Below are 14,405 nucleotides of genomic sequence, written 5' to 3' on the forward strand. Positions count from 1 at the left end.
GAAACAAGGGCGCTAGGTACAATATCTAGACATTAGCTGTGCAGGTGAGTAGCATATTTATATAATGTGGAGGGGCTGCTGGTTTTTTAAGATGAAGAATGGATGTGTTAAATTGTGATATTCCAGATTCTGACTGTACAGTTGTATTATACGGTATTATAGAGAAGGTTCTGGGCAGACGGTGTGGGGTGGGGGGTGATGAGGCCAATAAATGGCGACCTACCATTGCCAAACCAACCTCGCAGTGCCCAGCTGCTTTAATCGCCTTTACATTGCGACACGTCTTCTCCAACGCACCATCATGCCTTCACACTCACACTCACCTCCCCTTTACTCCTCCCATTTCGAGCATAATAATAACCAGAAATAAACCGCTGCTGGGTAATCATACGGTAGGGGAGCAAGAAACCAGAAAGTGAATTGCGAGGGCTTTATTCAGATCACCATCAGGGCAAGAGTAGTGTTGTGTGTGCACTTGCAATGTATTCATTAGCAGATGTCTCATGATGGACTCTTGTGAAGGCAGAAAACTAATCAATCATGGCTGGCTGGTCACCTACTGGGCTTTACCAGATTCAACAATCAACATACCTCTCCATTCTCCATATTCTCTGAGCCACTTGCGTCAAAATGGGCGGAACTAACTCTCATAGTCCAGACTAATGATGATTATTTGCTTGCTTTTGATAAATTAAGTTTTCCTCCTCAAACCTCAGTCTTCTCAATGCAAGCAGGCTGCCTTTGCAAAATTGGATTTTTCTGAACTGGGTTTTCCCAACGACTGATGCCCGAAAGTGCACTAGGGAATTAGTTATTATGGTTTCATGCATGCAAGTGTCCTTTTTTCCAATCACGCGCTGATGATCAGTTTTAATATTCCTCTTTTAATTAGTTGATCCAGCATTTTGTGGTTCATCATCCTTGGCTCCAGTCTCTGAACCGGTGCTCCACGATGGTAGATTTCTCGTAATGATTCAATCACAGTTCACTGCCCTAATCCAGGGTTTCTTTGTGGTGGTCCCATAACAACAAGGGCAATAGCTGGTAGCATGATGTCGATGTTTTCCCCCCCCCTTGCCTTTGCTGTACGTGGTTTTTTTTTTTTTTTAAATATATCCCGTCAACATTAGCGGCGGTGCTCCGTCGCCACCACCGTGCAACGGTGGTGCTTCGTCGTTAAAATCGATCAATGGCGGTGATCTACTCTATTATAAATTTCGTGCGTTTTAAAAGCAGACAGCTGTCTATAATACTATAATTGTAAATTCCTTAGCACTTTTGTACGATTTTAATTTCATGCCATGCATCCTGATATACATATGCATATATAAGAAAACTGCATATACTTACGCCACTGCACACAAAGGACGGCATCAAAAAATAAGAAGCCAATATCAATGAATTTGTATATAATATAAGATTTGCATGAAATTATATTGTTTACAAACTGTATTACATGACTGCAATATGCTCTGGTTGTACATGAAAAGAACCTCTCTTTTAAATAGTAGTGCGAAAAATTAAAAACTCAGTTCTCCATCATATCAAAAATAAGTTTAACTTGGTGCGTTTTTGATTTTGATGTTCAACAAATGGGAAGCGTTTATTTAATGCATTAAAATAAGAAAAAGCCGACGGGTGTCATGGATATCATACGATTATATAAAATAAAAAAATCCTAAACATAAGACCTATTTGTCCGTGTAATTTTCATCAAAAAACCAGTTTGGATTGAGTATTATATTTTGTTAAATTTTAAGCCATTTATTGACGTTCATAGTCCGCGGGAGCTTTTTTTTTTTTTTTTTTTTAACCTCTAATAGTCGCTGTGTGTGAGACTTTGGAAGAGTAATAAAAAACTCGAGAAAAATTATTGGTCCCCACACAATCACGCTTACGTGCCAAAATGGAGCTTGAGATGAAAATATAGCACTCGTACATTCAGTACCAGCACGCACTATTCAAGAATCTGGACGGCTCATTTTTCCGTCCATCCCGCACAATTGGACCACTCTTAAAAGTAGTTTTTAGAAGTAATTTTTATATATCTCCAATTAGTCAATCAATTTAACGTCGATTAAAATGAATCGCATAAAAAAAAAAAACGAGGTACTTTTTATAAGTAGCAACTAGCAACATCCTTTTTTTAATCGGTGAAAATACTCATCATAAGTACATTAAAAATATTACAAGGGACTAAAAAATAAACACGAGCAACAAAAAACATGTATTTGTTATAATCTGTTTAGAATATTTTATAAGTAGTTTTATAATCTGATTTATGAAATATAAGATAAGTATATAAAAAAATTTTATCTTAAATTACACAAAACATGTTTATAAATATTTTTTATTGCGGGCCATCTTAAATAGCCCTGACTGGCATGTGCTGTTTGGTCAAGATTTTTATTTTTGGGTCTCACTTGAAATTACCATATCAGACCATTGAAATTTTAATTACTCTGATTGAAAGGCGTCTTCAGAATATAATTTCAATATATATTCAAGTGTTACTTCTGGATCTGTCACATTTAATGATCAAATTAATTAAACATCGAATTAACATCTTTATTAATTTAATGAACGGAGGTAATTAATTAAAATTGAATTCTATGTTTCAAAATTTAACATGCTTAGTTTGGTTCGATGATGAGATGATGCGACAAGGATGGCAATGAATTATGCATTAATTTTGTTGGCAAGCGATTACTGGTAATTATCAGGCCAAAAAAAAAAAACGGGTAATTAGTAATTAATAATGAATTAAAAAGAAAAAGGGGAGCGGATTGAATGCCTTAAATTCAGAGATGGTGATTGGATATGGTGAGAGGAAAGAGGTGAAGAGGGAATCCGCTGAAGTTGGACAGTGAATTAGCCTTTCAACGGAATCACCCAACTCGCACAGGCGCAGGCGCAGGCAGCCTCGCTCTGATCTCAGTCCGCGCCCGTTCCACTTCCCTCCTGTCCTTTTGAGTTGTGTTGTCAGCATTAATGGTCCCTATTCCCCCTCCTGACCCATCCTGACCGTTAGATCCCGCTCCACTCCAGCCGCCCGATTCTCCCCCCCTGTCCCCCCAATCTATCTCTCTCTGCCTCCTCTCTCTTTTCTCTCCTGTCTCTCTCCCCCCCAGTTGCTCCCAATCTCGCAGCTCAACCCTAAGTCCCACTGCTCTCACCCGGATCCTCCTCTCGCCACTCTCCCTCCCGATCCTCTTCTCCTGCTTTCTTGGATTCTTGTTCAAAATGTAAGTCAATCTGACCGGCGCTTTTATTTATTTTTGTCTTCTCCCGAGAATGACGCAATTCCTTGCTGTCAAAATCCCCGGATCTTCTCTCATCCTCCTTAGATGGGAGATCAACTGACTTCATGCAAATTTCTTTGGTTGCCGAATCTTGGTTCGGCGCAATTGTGGCCGTTTTAATAGTATTTATCGAGACTATAATTTAACTTCTCTTAATTATTCTCAACAAGCGCGTATGTGCTAGCCTCCGGGTCGAGTCTGGATGCTCCGTCTTAATTGTGTCTCTTGACGCGCAAATCTATGTTTCTTAATGTTCTTATGTGGTGATTTCCGCCCACTTTATGTTTGTTTGCAGATTTGAGCTCCGACATAGCATCAACCCGCTGGGTTGGAACTCAAGGTCTGGCTATATGCTTGGATTTTGGAGTATAAGTTCGAAGAACTGGAGAAGAGCTGAGCATGGTGAAAAGATTTGGAGCGGATAGAGTTGAGTCTTGAATTTTTTTGGGAGGGTTGGATTTTATATATGACTTTGGGCGGTTGGTAGAATCTCGAGGAGTTGTTTTACTAGAGGTTCATTCTGGCAGGGAAGGGCCAAAGAGGGGAAAGGGGAAAAGAATTTCCTATTTTTGTTGGGCGATTTTTGGCTAGTTTCCCTAGTACGATTTGCTTGCAACCCTGAACCGAATAGCAATGCTATGAGTAAAATCTGCACCATTTCTTCTTCTTAACTCAAGATTTACCTGTGATGGAAGCAAATGGAACCATTCATGATTCTAGCCTAGGAACAGCAAAAAGGGAAAAGAGAGAGGTAGGTGACAAATCCATGGAAGATTTATCTAAATATGCTCACAGTCGTGCTCACTTAGCAGTTGCCAGGCGTGATCACGCTGCCCTACGGCAAATGGTTTCCACCCTACCTCGACTTGCCAAGGCTGGTGAGGTCAAGACAGAAGCTGAATCTCTAGCTGCTGAGGTTCGAGCAGATGAGGTCTCTGCCGTTATTGACCGTCGTGATGTTCCTGGTAGGGAGACCCCTCTCCACCTTGCAGTACGTCTCAGGGATCCCATCTCAGCTGAGATTCTGATGGCTGCTGGTGCGGATTGGAGTCTGCAGAATGAGAATGGTTGGAGTGCTCTCCAGGAAGCAGTGTGCACTAGAGAAGAAGCAATAGCCATGATTATGGCACGGCATTATCAACCTTTGGCTTGGGCCAAGTGGTGTCGTAGGCTACCCCGCATTGTTGCCTCAGCTACTCGGATTCGTGACTTTTACATGGAGATAACTTTCCATTTTGAGAGCTCTGTCATTCCTTTTATTGGGCGCATAGCCCCATCTGATACTTATCGTATTTGGAAACGTGGTGCTAATCTTCGAGCAGATATGACCCTTGCTGGATTTGATGGCTTCCGCATCCAGCGGTCAGACCAGACATTTTTGTTCCTTGGAGAGGGATATACTTCAGATGATGGTAATTTAACCCTGTCGCCTGGTTCTTTGATTGTTCTTGCTCATAAGGAGAAGGAAATCACAAATGCCTTGGAAGGAGCTGGTACACAACCTACAGAAGCTGAAGTTGCTCATGAAGTTGCCCTAATGTCTCGAACAAATATGTATAGACCGGGTATTGATGTTACTCAGGCTGAGCTTGTTCCCCATTTGAATTGGAGGCGCCAAGAGAAGACTGAGATGGTTGGAAATTGGAAGGCTAAAGTTTATGACATGCTTCATGTGATGGTGAGTGTTAAGTCAAGGCGGGTTCCTGGTGCTTTGACAGATGAAGAGCTTTTTGCTGCAGATGATGAAGAAAGCATGGTCAATGGAGAACACAATGATGGATATGATGATGTATTGACTGCTGAGGAAAGAATGCAATTAGATTCTGCTCTCCGTATGGGGAATTCTGATAATGTTTGTGAAGATGAAGACCATGGGTCGTTTGATGGTCAAGAAAATGGTTCAGCAGTTTCCTATGAGAACTGTGAAGCCAATGGTGCAGTTAAAGAGAAGAAGAGCTGGTTTGGTTGGAACAAGAAAAACACTAAGGGTGGCAGTGATGACCCAGAGGATTCAAAAATTATGAAGAAATTCTCAAAAATGGCCCCAGAGGGTAGCAACCAAAGACCAGGTGGTGATCAACAAAAGCCAGCATCTGAGTTTCTGAAGGAGGATGCTGGAGATGCCAAGAAGGGAAAAGATAAAAACAGTAAGAAGAAGAAGAAGAAAGGAGTAATCAATGAGTCTAAGAATGAGAGCGAATATAAAAAGGGATTGAGACCTGTGTTGTGGTTGACACCTGACTTCCCCTTGAAAACAGATGAGCTCCTGCCACTACTTGACATCTTAGCAAACAAGGTTAAGGCTGTTAGGAGACTCAGGGAACTTTTGACAACTAAACTTCCTCAAGGAACATTTCCTGTCAAGGTAATGTTTTTTTTTTTTTTTTTAATTTATTTATCTGCAGTGGCTTTTTAGACACAGCGATTAGATTCCGTATTATACTCATTTTTGGTCTTGTTTTTTTTTGGCCAAACATTTTTTTGTCTTCTGAATAATGCTAAAAATTAAAGTCTTGTTTCTCAAAGAATAACATGAACTACCCTATTTAATTTCATAGTCCATATCTCCTTAGATGAAAATGCTAATTTTTCCTGACTACGGCTTGACATGGTCCATAACAAAAATAAGAGGAATATTATTTGGTGTGCAAGACTTAGGGGCCGTTTAGTAATGTCCTTGGTGTCCATTAATAAAAATGATAACAATAAGAAAAGCGCAATTATTGTTTAGTAATGGCAACATGAAATATTAGCCATTATATATAAATATATATATATCTTGATATGGAAAAGGAAAGCTCTTCCTTTCCCTCAACCAAACACCCCAAGAGTTTGGATATCGTTTCAGTCAGGTTGGTTCTACCATGGATTAGGTAAATGTTGAATGATTTAGGCAGTTAGTCAGGTTAGCCCATCTAAACATTAAGGAATTAAATCGTGGTTGAGTGGCAGGTGTGATAACGGTGCATATTGTGCTAGTTTCTGTCTATCTTGGTTCAATATGATGTTTAATTGTCGCTAATACCATTGAATGTACAACGATCATTTCTGGAGATATGTATTGATTGCTTTGTCAAATCACAGCTTGAACTCCATATCAATTTTTTATTGGAGATATTGATTATTAGTTTTTTTTTTTGGGCTAATCTTTTTGGTCAAGCTCGGGGCACTGGCATTAAATTATATTGAATGATTGAGCTGCTTTACTTTTACAAGCCTTTGCTTCTGGGTAGGGAAACACCATTCCGACACTGGCGTTCTACATGTAATGGACATCAAATCTCATCTGATAATCTAAACAATACTCTTAACCATATATATCGGTATTAAAAAAAAAAAAAGCGTTGACATTAAATGCGTTTTGAACATGTCAGATTTCATGTAACTTCATTACGGTATTTATGCTAGTCTTTATTATAATTGTTTTTGATGATGCTTTTATGTTTTAAATGTGGCATATTCTGCATCCATCGGTATGCTCGAAAGGCTTCTGGTTTTGTTTTAATCCCTCATACGCGATGCAGGTTGCCATTCCTATAGTTCCTACTATACGAGTGCTTGTTACTTTCACAAAATTTGAGGAACTTCAGCCAGCAGAGGAGTTTTCCACTCCGCTCTCCAGCCCAGCACATTTCCAGGATGCCAAAGGGAAAGATTCGGAGGGGTCTACATCCTGGATTTCATGGATGAGAGGAAGTCGTGGTGGGCAGTCCAGTGACTCTGATAGTCACCGATATAAGGATGACGTTGACCCTTTCAACATTCCTTCAGACTACAAATGGGTAGATGCCAATGAGAAGAAGCGCCGCATGAAGGCCAAAAAAGCCAAAAGTAAGAAAAATAGGAAGCAAACAGGGACAAAAAGCGGGGATGGAGTGCATCAGTCGGGTGAAGATGTGGAAGAACAATAAGAAACGGTCTACCGGTAATCTTCGCTATGAAAATTGTTGCGAGAAGGAGAATAATTGTCTTTCTTTGTGCACAGCTGACCTTTTATTTCCCCCCTTTCGTGATATTGGATTAATTATTATTATGAAAGCTTTGTCTTCTGGAAATTGTTGTATTGCCTCCACGTGAAGTAAAATTGAGGAGCTAGAGTCTCAGTCCATGTCGCCTTCAATATTTTGGTTTTGTCTAATTTTTCATAGTTGCCAATATTGTACCTACATCTATATACCCTTGATTATCCATCTTACTGTGAGTTAAGAGTAGTGCTCTTTTTGGATGTGCAGAATTTGGGCTTTCCCCCGCGGAGTAAATCGATCCTAAATGTTGTATTTGATAATCATTTTAGGCGGAGGATTTATTACGATGATCCGTGGTGTAGTAAATTGTTCGTTCAAATGGATGAAATAATCATAGGTACAGAATGGATGTGTCTCAACAGTTCAACATATCCTTACTCTGGAAAGAAATGAATGGCAAAAGCGAAAATTGGTGAGCGGACGTGGCAGCCTTGATCGAAGGCGGCGAGGTTGGTAACCAGGGAGGGTAATTTGAAATCTCATTTGTCATGGGTGACCCGGGTAACAGAGGGAAAGAAAATAATCGTCATGCATCCTAATAATTGATTGTAAATAATTAAATGATTAGGCTCATTTAATTTCTAAATTATATTATAATTATTAGATGTTATTCCCTTGTTATATTTACTACATACGTAAAATTAACATACAAGTCAAAACTCAAATAGATTTCTCATGTTTCCTGAGTCGCTCTGTTGCATTTCACTCGTACTCCTCAAATTCATCCACGCTTCAACGGTTTCTTTATTCAAAATGCACGTCTCTCTCTCTCTTTTTTTTTTTTGGGGGGGGGGGGTTTAAATAGCGTCACATTTAAATTTACACCCGAACCTGCAAAGCAAGATTGCATTTCTTAAGTTCTAGCTCCCTCCGAAGAAAGGGCCATCTATATTCTGTACAAATAGCACGTCAAACACCGAAAAATTTTAAGAAATAATATGGATCACTCTTATCAGAGCTAAGGGTGTACTATTATTGTTGTGCATGCAGAGAAAGAATAATATTACAAAAAAAGGCGCTGGTTGAGCAGAGAGCTATTTACAAGAATGAAATCTACCAAAACCTGTCCTTGTTGACGCTCAAGTAGCCAGCCATTACCTTTCCCCCAGTATTCCTCATCCCGTCTATGAGGAAGCACCAAGTGGACCCCAATGCTCCCACAAAAAAATCCGACTCAGCAGCCATCAAGAAATTCACCAACGGGTAATTAGTGCTCTTTTCCCTACCCAAGCTCCTTTCGTACTCCGCCATTGACATATTACTCCTCTCTTGCCTTCTGATCTTTGTATAGTAAAACTTCCAATGAGGGTATTCTCTGGTTTTGTCTATAACTTCCTGAATCCAAGTTACATCTTCATAATGTTAGGACACATCTAATATCATAGAAGTAACGGATAATGAGAGTTATAGGAAGTAACAAACTTGGCACCTGCATCTCAGTTGAGAGCCAGATGCTGTCAAGATTAGGGAATCTATTCCTAATCCGGTCGGCGAGCTGCATGTACTCTTCAAACTCCACCAATTTCATCTCACATGCTTTGTCTCCCATCCTGACGTGCATACTTAGAAGGGGCCTTGGGACCCATGACTTGTGATTTGACCACACATAATCATCAATATCCGACCTTCGCTTCTTACCGGTACTCTGCATCACACAAAACCATTAACATTAGAACTAGTCTTGATGGATACAAGTTCCAGACCATGTATTCATGAGAAATCACGTGGCACCTATTATGCATCTACTTTATCTTGCAAGCTCAGCTGAGCATGATTACTCTCGTTCTAGTTGTCTATGTCAAGTACAAAAACTAATGAAAAACTGACAGTGACAAGAGACTAACCTTTGGCCAGTCTCCCGGTAGACCGTCAAGAACCATTTTCGCGGCTAATTTACCAAATGCAGCGTGATGGGCCTCATTCAATAAATTGCACGTGTATTCTGTTGGGAACCTCATTAAGTAGCGTACTGCCTGCAAACATAATTAACAGCAACAACGATATTATGTAATGTAGCAATGCATGTTTCCCATGAACACTTGATCATAAATGTCATCCCCCAAGTAAGCAAGTGCTGAAGATTGCCCGTGTTGTGAAATGACAACACTTCTCCAGCCCAGAGAGGGATCGTGTTAATGGAGCTAGGTGTAGACATAGTCATTGAACCAAACTACTAAAACGGAGAAATAGCTTGGTTCTGCATGTATAACAGCTGACCTGTGCTCTCCACCACCGTCTATCCATTTTCCTATGAGAAGCAAGTAAGCTGCCGTTTATTTCAGTTGTTGGCTGCAAATAGTTCCAAGGCTCACCCCATGTCCTGCAGCATATAGTCATTAGAAACATAAAACTTCTATATACAGATTCTCGGTCTATAAGCTGTTCAAATATTTGTCGTTACGGTTCCAAGAGCTTGCCTGGGTGTTGACCCAGCCCATATATGCTTTGATGCATAATTTTCTTTTGTGGTCACGATTCCCTTTTTCAATGCCTCTTCACTTTTCAAAAGTTCAAAAGCACGGTTGCGGCATTCTTGGGATGTTTCAGGTAAGAAGTAGCAACTCCAACTAGACTGGGAAGACCCTGCATATAAAACATTGCTAGTTCATAGTATTGCCCAATTCACCGTATATTGTTCACCAATACGGTCCAAGATAAAGCATTAGAAGTATGACCATGTTGTACCTTTGCAACCATCATGGTCAGCCCTATTATAATAGTTGGTGACAAGGACTCTTCCTTCACTGATTGCAATGGCAAGAAGTCCACACATTCCAGCAATCTGAGCCCCAATGCCAAACCCAGGTAACCTCTCCCAGTCAGCTACAAGGAACTTGACATCTGGGTCCCTGCAGTTTAGTGGATGCTGATGCATCCATAAATCCCTCTGCACTTTTCTAGTCAAAGGATAGTTTTCTTCATCAGATCCTGCAATCTGTGGAAGTACCCTATGTAAGCAAATTGTTAATAAACCAAAACGACCCATCTTTTTATGCTAAAATCAAGCTCGTAAATGTTCCTTGAACATCCACAAGTTGTTAGTCAAATGATGATCTCGTAGAGATAGAAACTAGGTTTAAGTAGCAAAGTAGTCAAGCTAAACTGATAGAGTTTTTGACTTTCGAACAAGGCAAAAATCAAAGGAAGGAAATACATTCCATGTCGTTTCTGAGTCAAACAAATTATAAGGCACATACCCAGGGAGGATAAGTGCCGTCTGATGCAGCCTTGTGACTAAAATATTGAATGTGCGCGTTGTTTGCAGAAGCTGGGTAGGCAGATAAAAACCCTTTCCAACTTGTCCATGGAGGGAAGCTCTCATTTCCAGTACGCTTATCAAGGCGCTCATATAGCTTTGCTTTCACCTTGCAGTTTTCCAAATGAGGTGCACTTGGCAAGCTGGACCCACTAATTCCAAGTTTCTGCAACTTCTCAAATGTCTCGTTTGAAGATTTGGTCAACAAACCACTCCACGCTGAATAAAGCAAAGACACTTTCCCATCGCTGTTTCTCTCTCCACTGCTCTTCAAATCCTTTAATCTCTCTGTTTCCTTCAGTTTCAAATCACAGCCCGTAGATGTAACCTTGTCTAACAAAAAGAAAGAATATATATTCAGCCAGTTGTTTCATCCATCTCTAATCTATAATTAATTCAATCGCTGAGGCCCTGCATGCTATCCCAATCTATGCTGTAGTAGGAGTCAAAAGTTAAAAAAAGAAAAGAAAAAAAAAAGTACAGTAATTACTTGGTAGAGTACCCTTAACGTAAAGGGCTTTTAATTTAAAGTCGCTTCAATTACAAGACTCGGATTATTCTCATCAAGTTCCCTTCACGAGAATTTGAACATAAGCGTAATGAACCTTTCTTTTCACTCAACTTTGAAAAAGAGTAACAATTCATCATATCATCTGTTCAATCCCTACAGCAGAAGTGAAAGATCCTTGTTTTCCTACCTTCTTTTCAGCCAGACCCAAAAACCAGTTGCAGGGTCCTTTTGCATGAAAACCAAGCATCAATAAGAATCGATAGAAATGAAGAAGGAGAAATTGACTTACTTAAAATGCCGGAACTTGAATTAGCTAAGGACATGGATGAGAATGAAACCGGACCAATTTGAATAGTGCCAAAGGAAGTCAGAGCAGCCAAAAAGAAAGAGGTAAGGCAGACTCCGCAGAGAAATCCCACCACGCAAATTTGACACGGAAACGAGCTTCCCATTTGCAGAGCCTTCTGTGACACCACTCTCTCGAGAGACTTCTGATTTAATGCCTCCATTTTCAACTCGTGCCCCAGGAGTTGAGCACTTTTTCTCGAAACTGACGGGTATCTCGAGACTCCACTCACAGGACACGTTTCTCCGACTTTTCAATTTTCATTTCGATCAACTCAGGCTTCAATAAATTGCTTCTTCCAACAACTCCAACGCCGATGACACGAGACGTCATAAATCACAGGACCCTGGCTTTTCGCACATCAAGCGCTTCAGGAATTTCGCGGCAAATTATTCCGACTGTAGAAGATATAAAGTCGGTTCTCACTCAACGCCACACCCAAGCAACTCAATATCAGATAAAATTAAGGCCAAGGCAGGAAATTCTCTTTGAATTATGGGGAAATGAAATTATCAAGAAATGAAAACAGTAATTAAGCACGGAAGGCTGAATTTGGAGGTCTAACTCGCCACTTGGCAGATTAAAGGAGGAATAGGAAGAGAACTAGAAAAAGCTATGCCAGGAAAAGCCGCAAGCCCGGTTACAGGTTTTGAAAAGAGTCCGGGCCTTGTTGTTAGAAGGCTGAAAACAAAGGCAGCACGGAATGAGAAAGGCGGTCAGGAGAGAGGAGAGTGTGCAGGAGGAGAGATGATCAGGTGAAGAGGATAAGATTCTGCGGCCTGGACAGCTTTGGGCAGGTATTCGTATCTGACCCCTTTAGTGAACATAAAATGAAAAGTGGGAAAAACAAGGGAGGGAACCGACAAAAGGGGACGAATAGCGAGGAGAGGAAGGTCTGGGGAAGGTGTAGTGGCGATGATAGCGACTTTATGGATGAACAAAGACAATTCACTCACAAGGTGGTAATACCCTGACAATGAAGCGAAGGATCAACTGGGTCTGTCCCTCTGCTGCTCCAGTCCCCTCTCAAGTCTCAACTATTCCTTCACATGAATGATCACTTCCCTTATCACCCGGCCTTTTTTTAATTTCAAGTGGGGGGTTTCTTTTTCTTTTAACTCATAAAATCCAAAAACACACACTATCATTAAAAAAATGACATTAGGTAAAGTAAGATAACCAGTGCATGAGTATGTGCAAGTATTTAAAGCTGTTGACTTTTTCGACAAAAGAAGAAGTACTTAAAACTCTGTCTTTTTTTCTTTATTTAAGGAAACTAAAGATGAGCGATGTGTTGTGTATGGGTTGGCTGGGTTTTTTTTTTTTTTTTTCCTTTTAAGAAGTATGCTGATTATTTTCATGGAATAGCCGGGTGAGCATCACAGTTTGCTTGCGGTAGGGGGCTGTGGGAGAGCAAGAGGACAAAAGAGGAGCGAGGGTGGGGCCAGGGCGTGAGATGGACACGTGGAACAACGGAAGAGCGAGTAAGGTGGGGCAGAAAAAAATGATGAAAAGGTTTATGGGGAAAGAAGAAGCAGATGATAATGATGATGCTAATAATAAAGGTGAGGCTTTGAAGTCAGTTCAAGCTGTAAATTTATTTAATCAGCCATTCCATGCTCTTTCAAATTTGATATGGTACGCTACTGTTGTGTATTGATTTATTGGATTTACTTTGTGTATATTTGCTCTATTTTTGTTACAAATATATTATGTGGTATGCCCAGGATACACAACAGCCAAATCTTCATATGATAATTATCACAACAATAATAAACACAAAATGAAATTTAATTTGAATAGTCTAGGTTTAAAGTTCTTAACGTGCGATTTTTTAATCTTTATTTGAGATTTTATATCTAATAAAATAAAGTATGAAGAATTAAATTAAGAGTTGATTGGACGGAGTATGGAACGCGATTCCCGCAAAAACGGAGATTGTACGGGACTTACTGCCATCAAAGAAGGTGATCGCATCATCCTTCTTCAGCCCGCAAAATATTACTTCGAAAAATCAAATTACTCCTCCGGTCCTTATTATAAGATCTTATTTAATTTTTTGTTTGGTCCTAATTATAAGACCCCAATCCATTTTGTCTCTTATATTTATGCATTTTTTTTCAAGATAATCCTTCTAATAATGATAGTTTTAGCCAATATACTTAATTAGCAAGGATATTTTAGGAATGACAACACTTATTTATTATAAATAACCAACTTAACTTACTTCCTTAATCTCTTCAAATAACTCAATTGGGTCTTATAATTAGGACCGGAGGAGTAACAATCAAGAAATTCGAATATAAAAAGTTATCACGTGAAGGCCAACAATCCTTAGAGGGGAAAAAGTCGTGTGATATTAAAATGAAACGACCAGCATTATTATCATTATTAGCGTGTTACTTTGCTTTTTAAATCGTTTGTTTCTTTTTTTCCAGATTTTATATGTTTTACAGAAAGAGTTATGTTCCGGCGGAAATCATCATAAGAAGTATTTATGCTTTTTTCCCCCCTCCCCCAACCAAAATGTATTCATTATTTAATTAGTTCTGCTGAGTTCTTATCAAACCGATAATCTTGTTCGTGAAAAACTAAAAGCAGCTGATTCCGTTTTAAAATATATATATATATATATATATTTGCATGGCCGTGCCTGTCCACATGATCCAGCGCGACAGTTGTGTTGCTTTTATCTGCTCAAAATAAAATATTCAGCACCTTTATACATAATATGCCACTGATGATGACACTAATAAATAATACCTCTCGTCCTTAGTATAAAACATAATTTTTAAATTAGTTTTAATTTTAAATATAAGATTTATTTTTTATATTTATCAATTTTTTCTAAATTACTTATATGGATACTTTCTCAACCATAATCAAGTAGAAGAGAGAGAGAAAATATTAAGAAAGATGATTATAGTGTTTTAGGAAAAAATGTGTCACTTTTCTTATAACTAAC

General features: G+C 39.4%; 2 protein-coding genes across 3 annotated transcripts; one reads left to right on the forward strand and one right to left on the reverse strand.

Annotated features, from left to right (window-relative positions):
* The first annotated feature begins 2,880 nt into the window (after window positions 1-2,880).
* LOC114746247 (ankyrin repeat domain-containing protein 13C-B) lies at window positions 2,881-7,536 on the forward strand. The gene is made up of 3 exons (XM_028934476.1): window positions 2,881-3,245; window positions 3,598-5,667; window positions 6,827-7,536. The coding sequence occupies exons 2-3, from the start codon at window positions 3,991-3,993 to the stop codon at window positions 7,211-7,213; spliced, it is 2,064 nt and encodes a 687-aa protein (XP_028790309.1). The 5' UTR covers window positions 2,881-3,245; window positions 3,598-3,990; the 3' UTR covers window positions 7,214-7,536.
* A 609-nt stretch (window positions 7,537-8,145) lies between these two features.
* On the reverse strand, window positions 8,146-11,618 carry LOC114746286 (uncharacterized). 2 transcript variants are annotated; one of them, XM_028934513.1, is made up of 8 exons: window positions 11,384-11,618; window positions 10,525-10,916; window positions 10,013-10,262; window positions 9,745-9,910; window positions 9,545-9,647; window positions 9,172-9,300; window positions 8,757-8,972; window positions 8,146-8,662 (listed from the first exon to the last, which is right to left on the reverse strand). In XM_028934513.1, the coding sequence occupies exons 1-8, from the start codon at window positions 11,601-11,603 to the stop codon at window positions 8,381-8,383; spliced, it is 1,758 nt and encodes a 585-aa protein (XP_028790346.1). In that variant the 5' UTR covers window positions 11,604-11,618; the 3' UTR covers window positions 8,146-8,380. The 2 variants fall into 2 exon arrangements, with proteins under 2 accessions (XP_028790346.1, XP_028790347.1); XM_028934514.1 differs by having other exon boundaries at window positions 8,381-8,662; window positions 10,525-10,912; window positions 11,380-11,618.
* Window positions 11,619-14,405: the final 2,787 nt, after the last annotated feature.

The sequence above is a fragment of the Neltuma alba genome, unplaced genomic scaffold (genome assembly GCF_004799145.2).
Source record: "Neltuma alba isolate B1F8T4 unplaced genomic scaffold, ASM479914v2 tig00004928_pilon, whole genome shotgun sequence".
Classification (NCBI taxonomy): domain Eukaryota; kingdom Viridiplantae; phylum Streptophyta; class Magnoliopsida; order Fabales; family Fabaceae; genus Neltuma; species Neltuma alba.

What these genes read in the sequence shown, in the direction of transcription:
- LOC114746247 (XM_028934476.1), top strand. Translation starts at nt 3,991, where the DNA reads ATGGAAGCAAATGGAACCATTCATGATTCTAGCCTAGGAACAGCAAAA. An exon ending in AAGGAACATTTCCTGTCAAG is followed by an intron (nt 5,668 to 6,826) that starts GTAATGTTTTTT and finishes TACGCGATGCAG; the next exon opens with GTTGCCATTCCTATAGTTCC.
- LOC114746286 (XM_028934513.1), bottom strand. Translation starts at nt 11,603, where the DNA reads ATGGAGGCATTAAATCAGAAGTCTCTCGAGAGAGTGGTGTCACAGAAG. An exon ending in ACGGCACTTATCCTCCCTGG is followed by an intron (nt 10,263 to 10,524) that starts GTATGTGCCTTA and finishes GTACTTCCACAG; the next exon opens with ATTGCAGGATCTGATGAAGA. An exon ending in GACGGTGGTGGAGAGCACAG is followed by an intron (nt 9,301 to 9,544) that starts GTCAGCTGTTAT and finishes TTATGTTTGCAG; the next exon opens with GCAGTACGCTACTTAATGAG.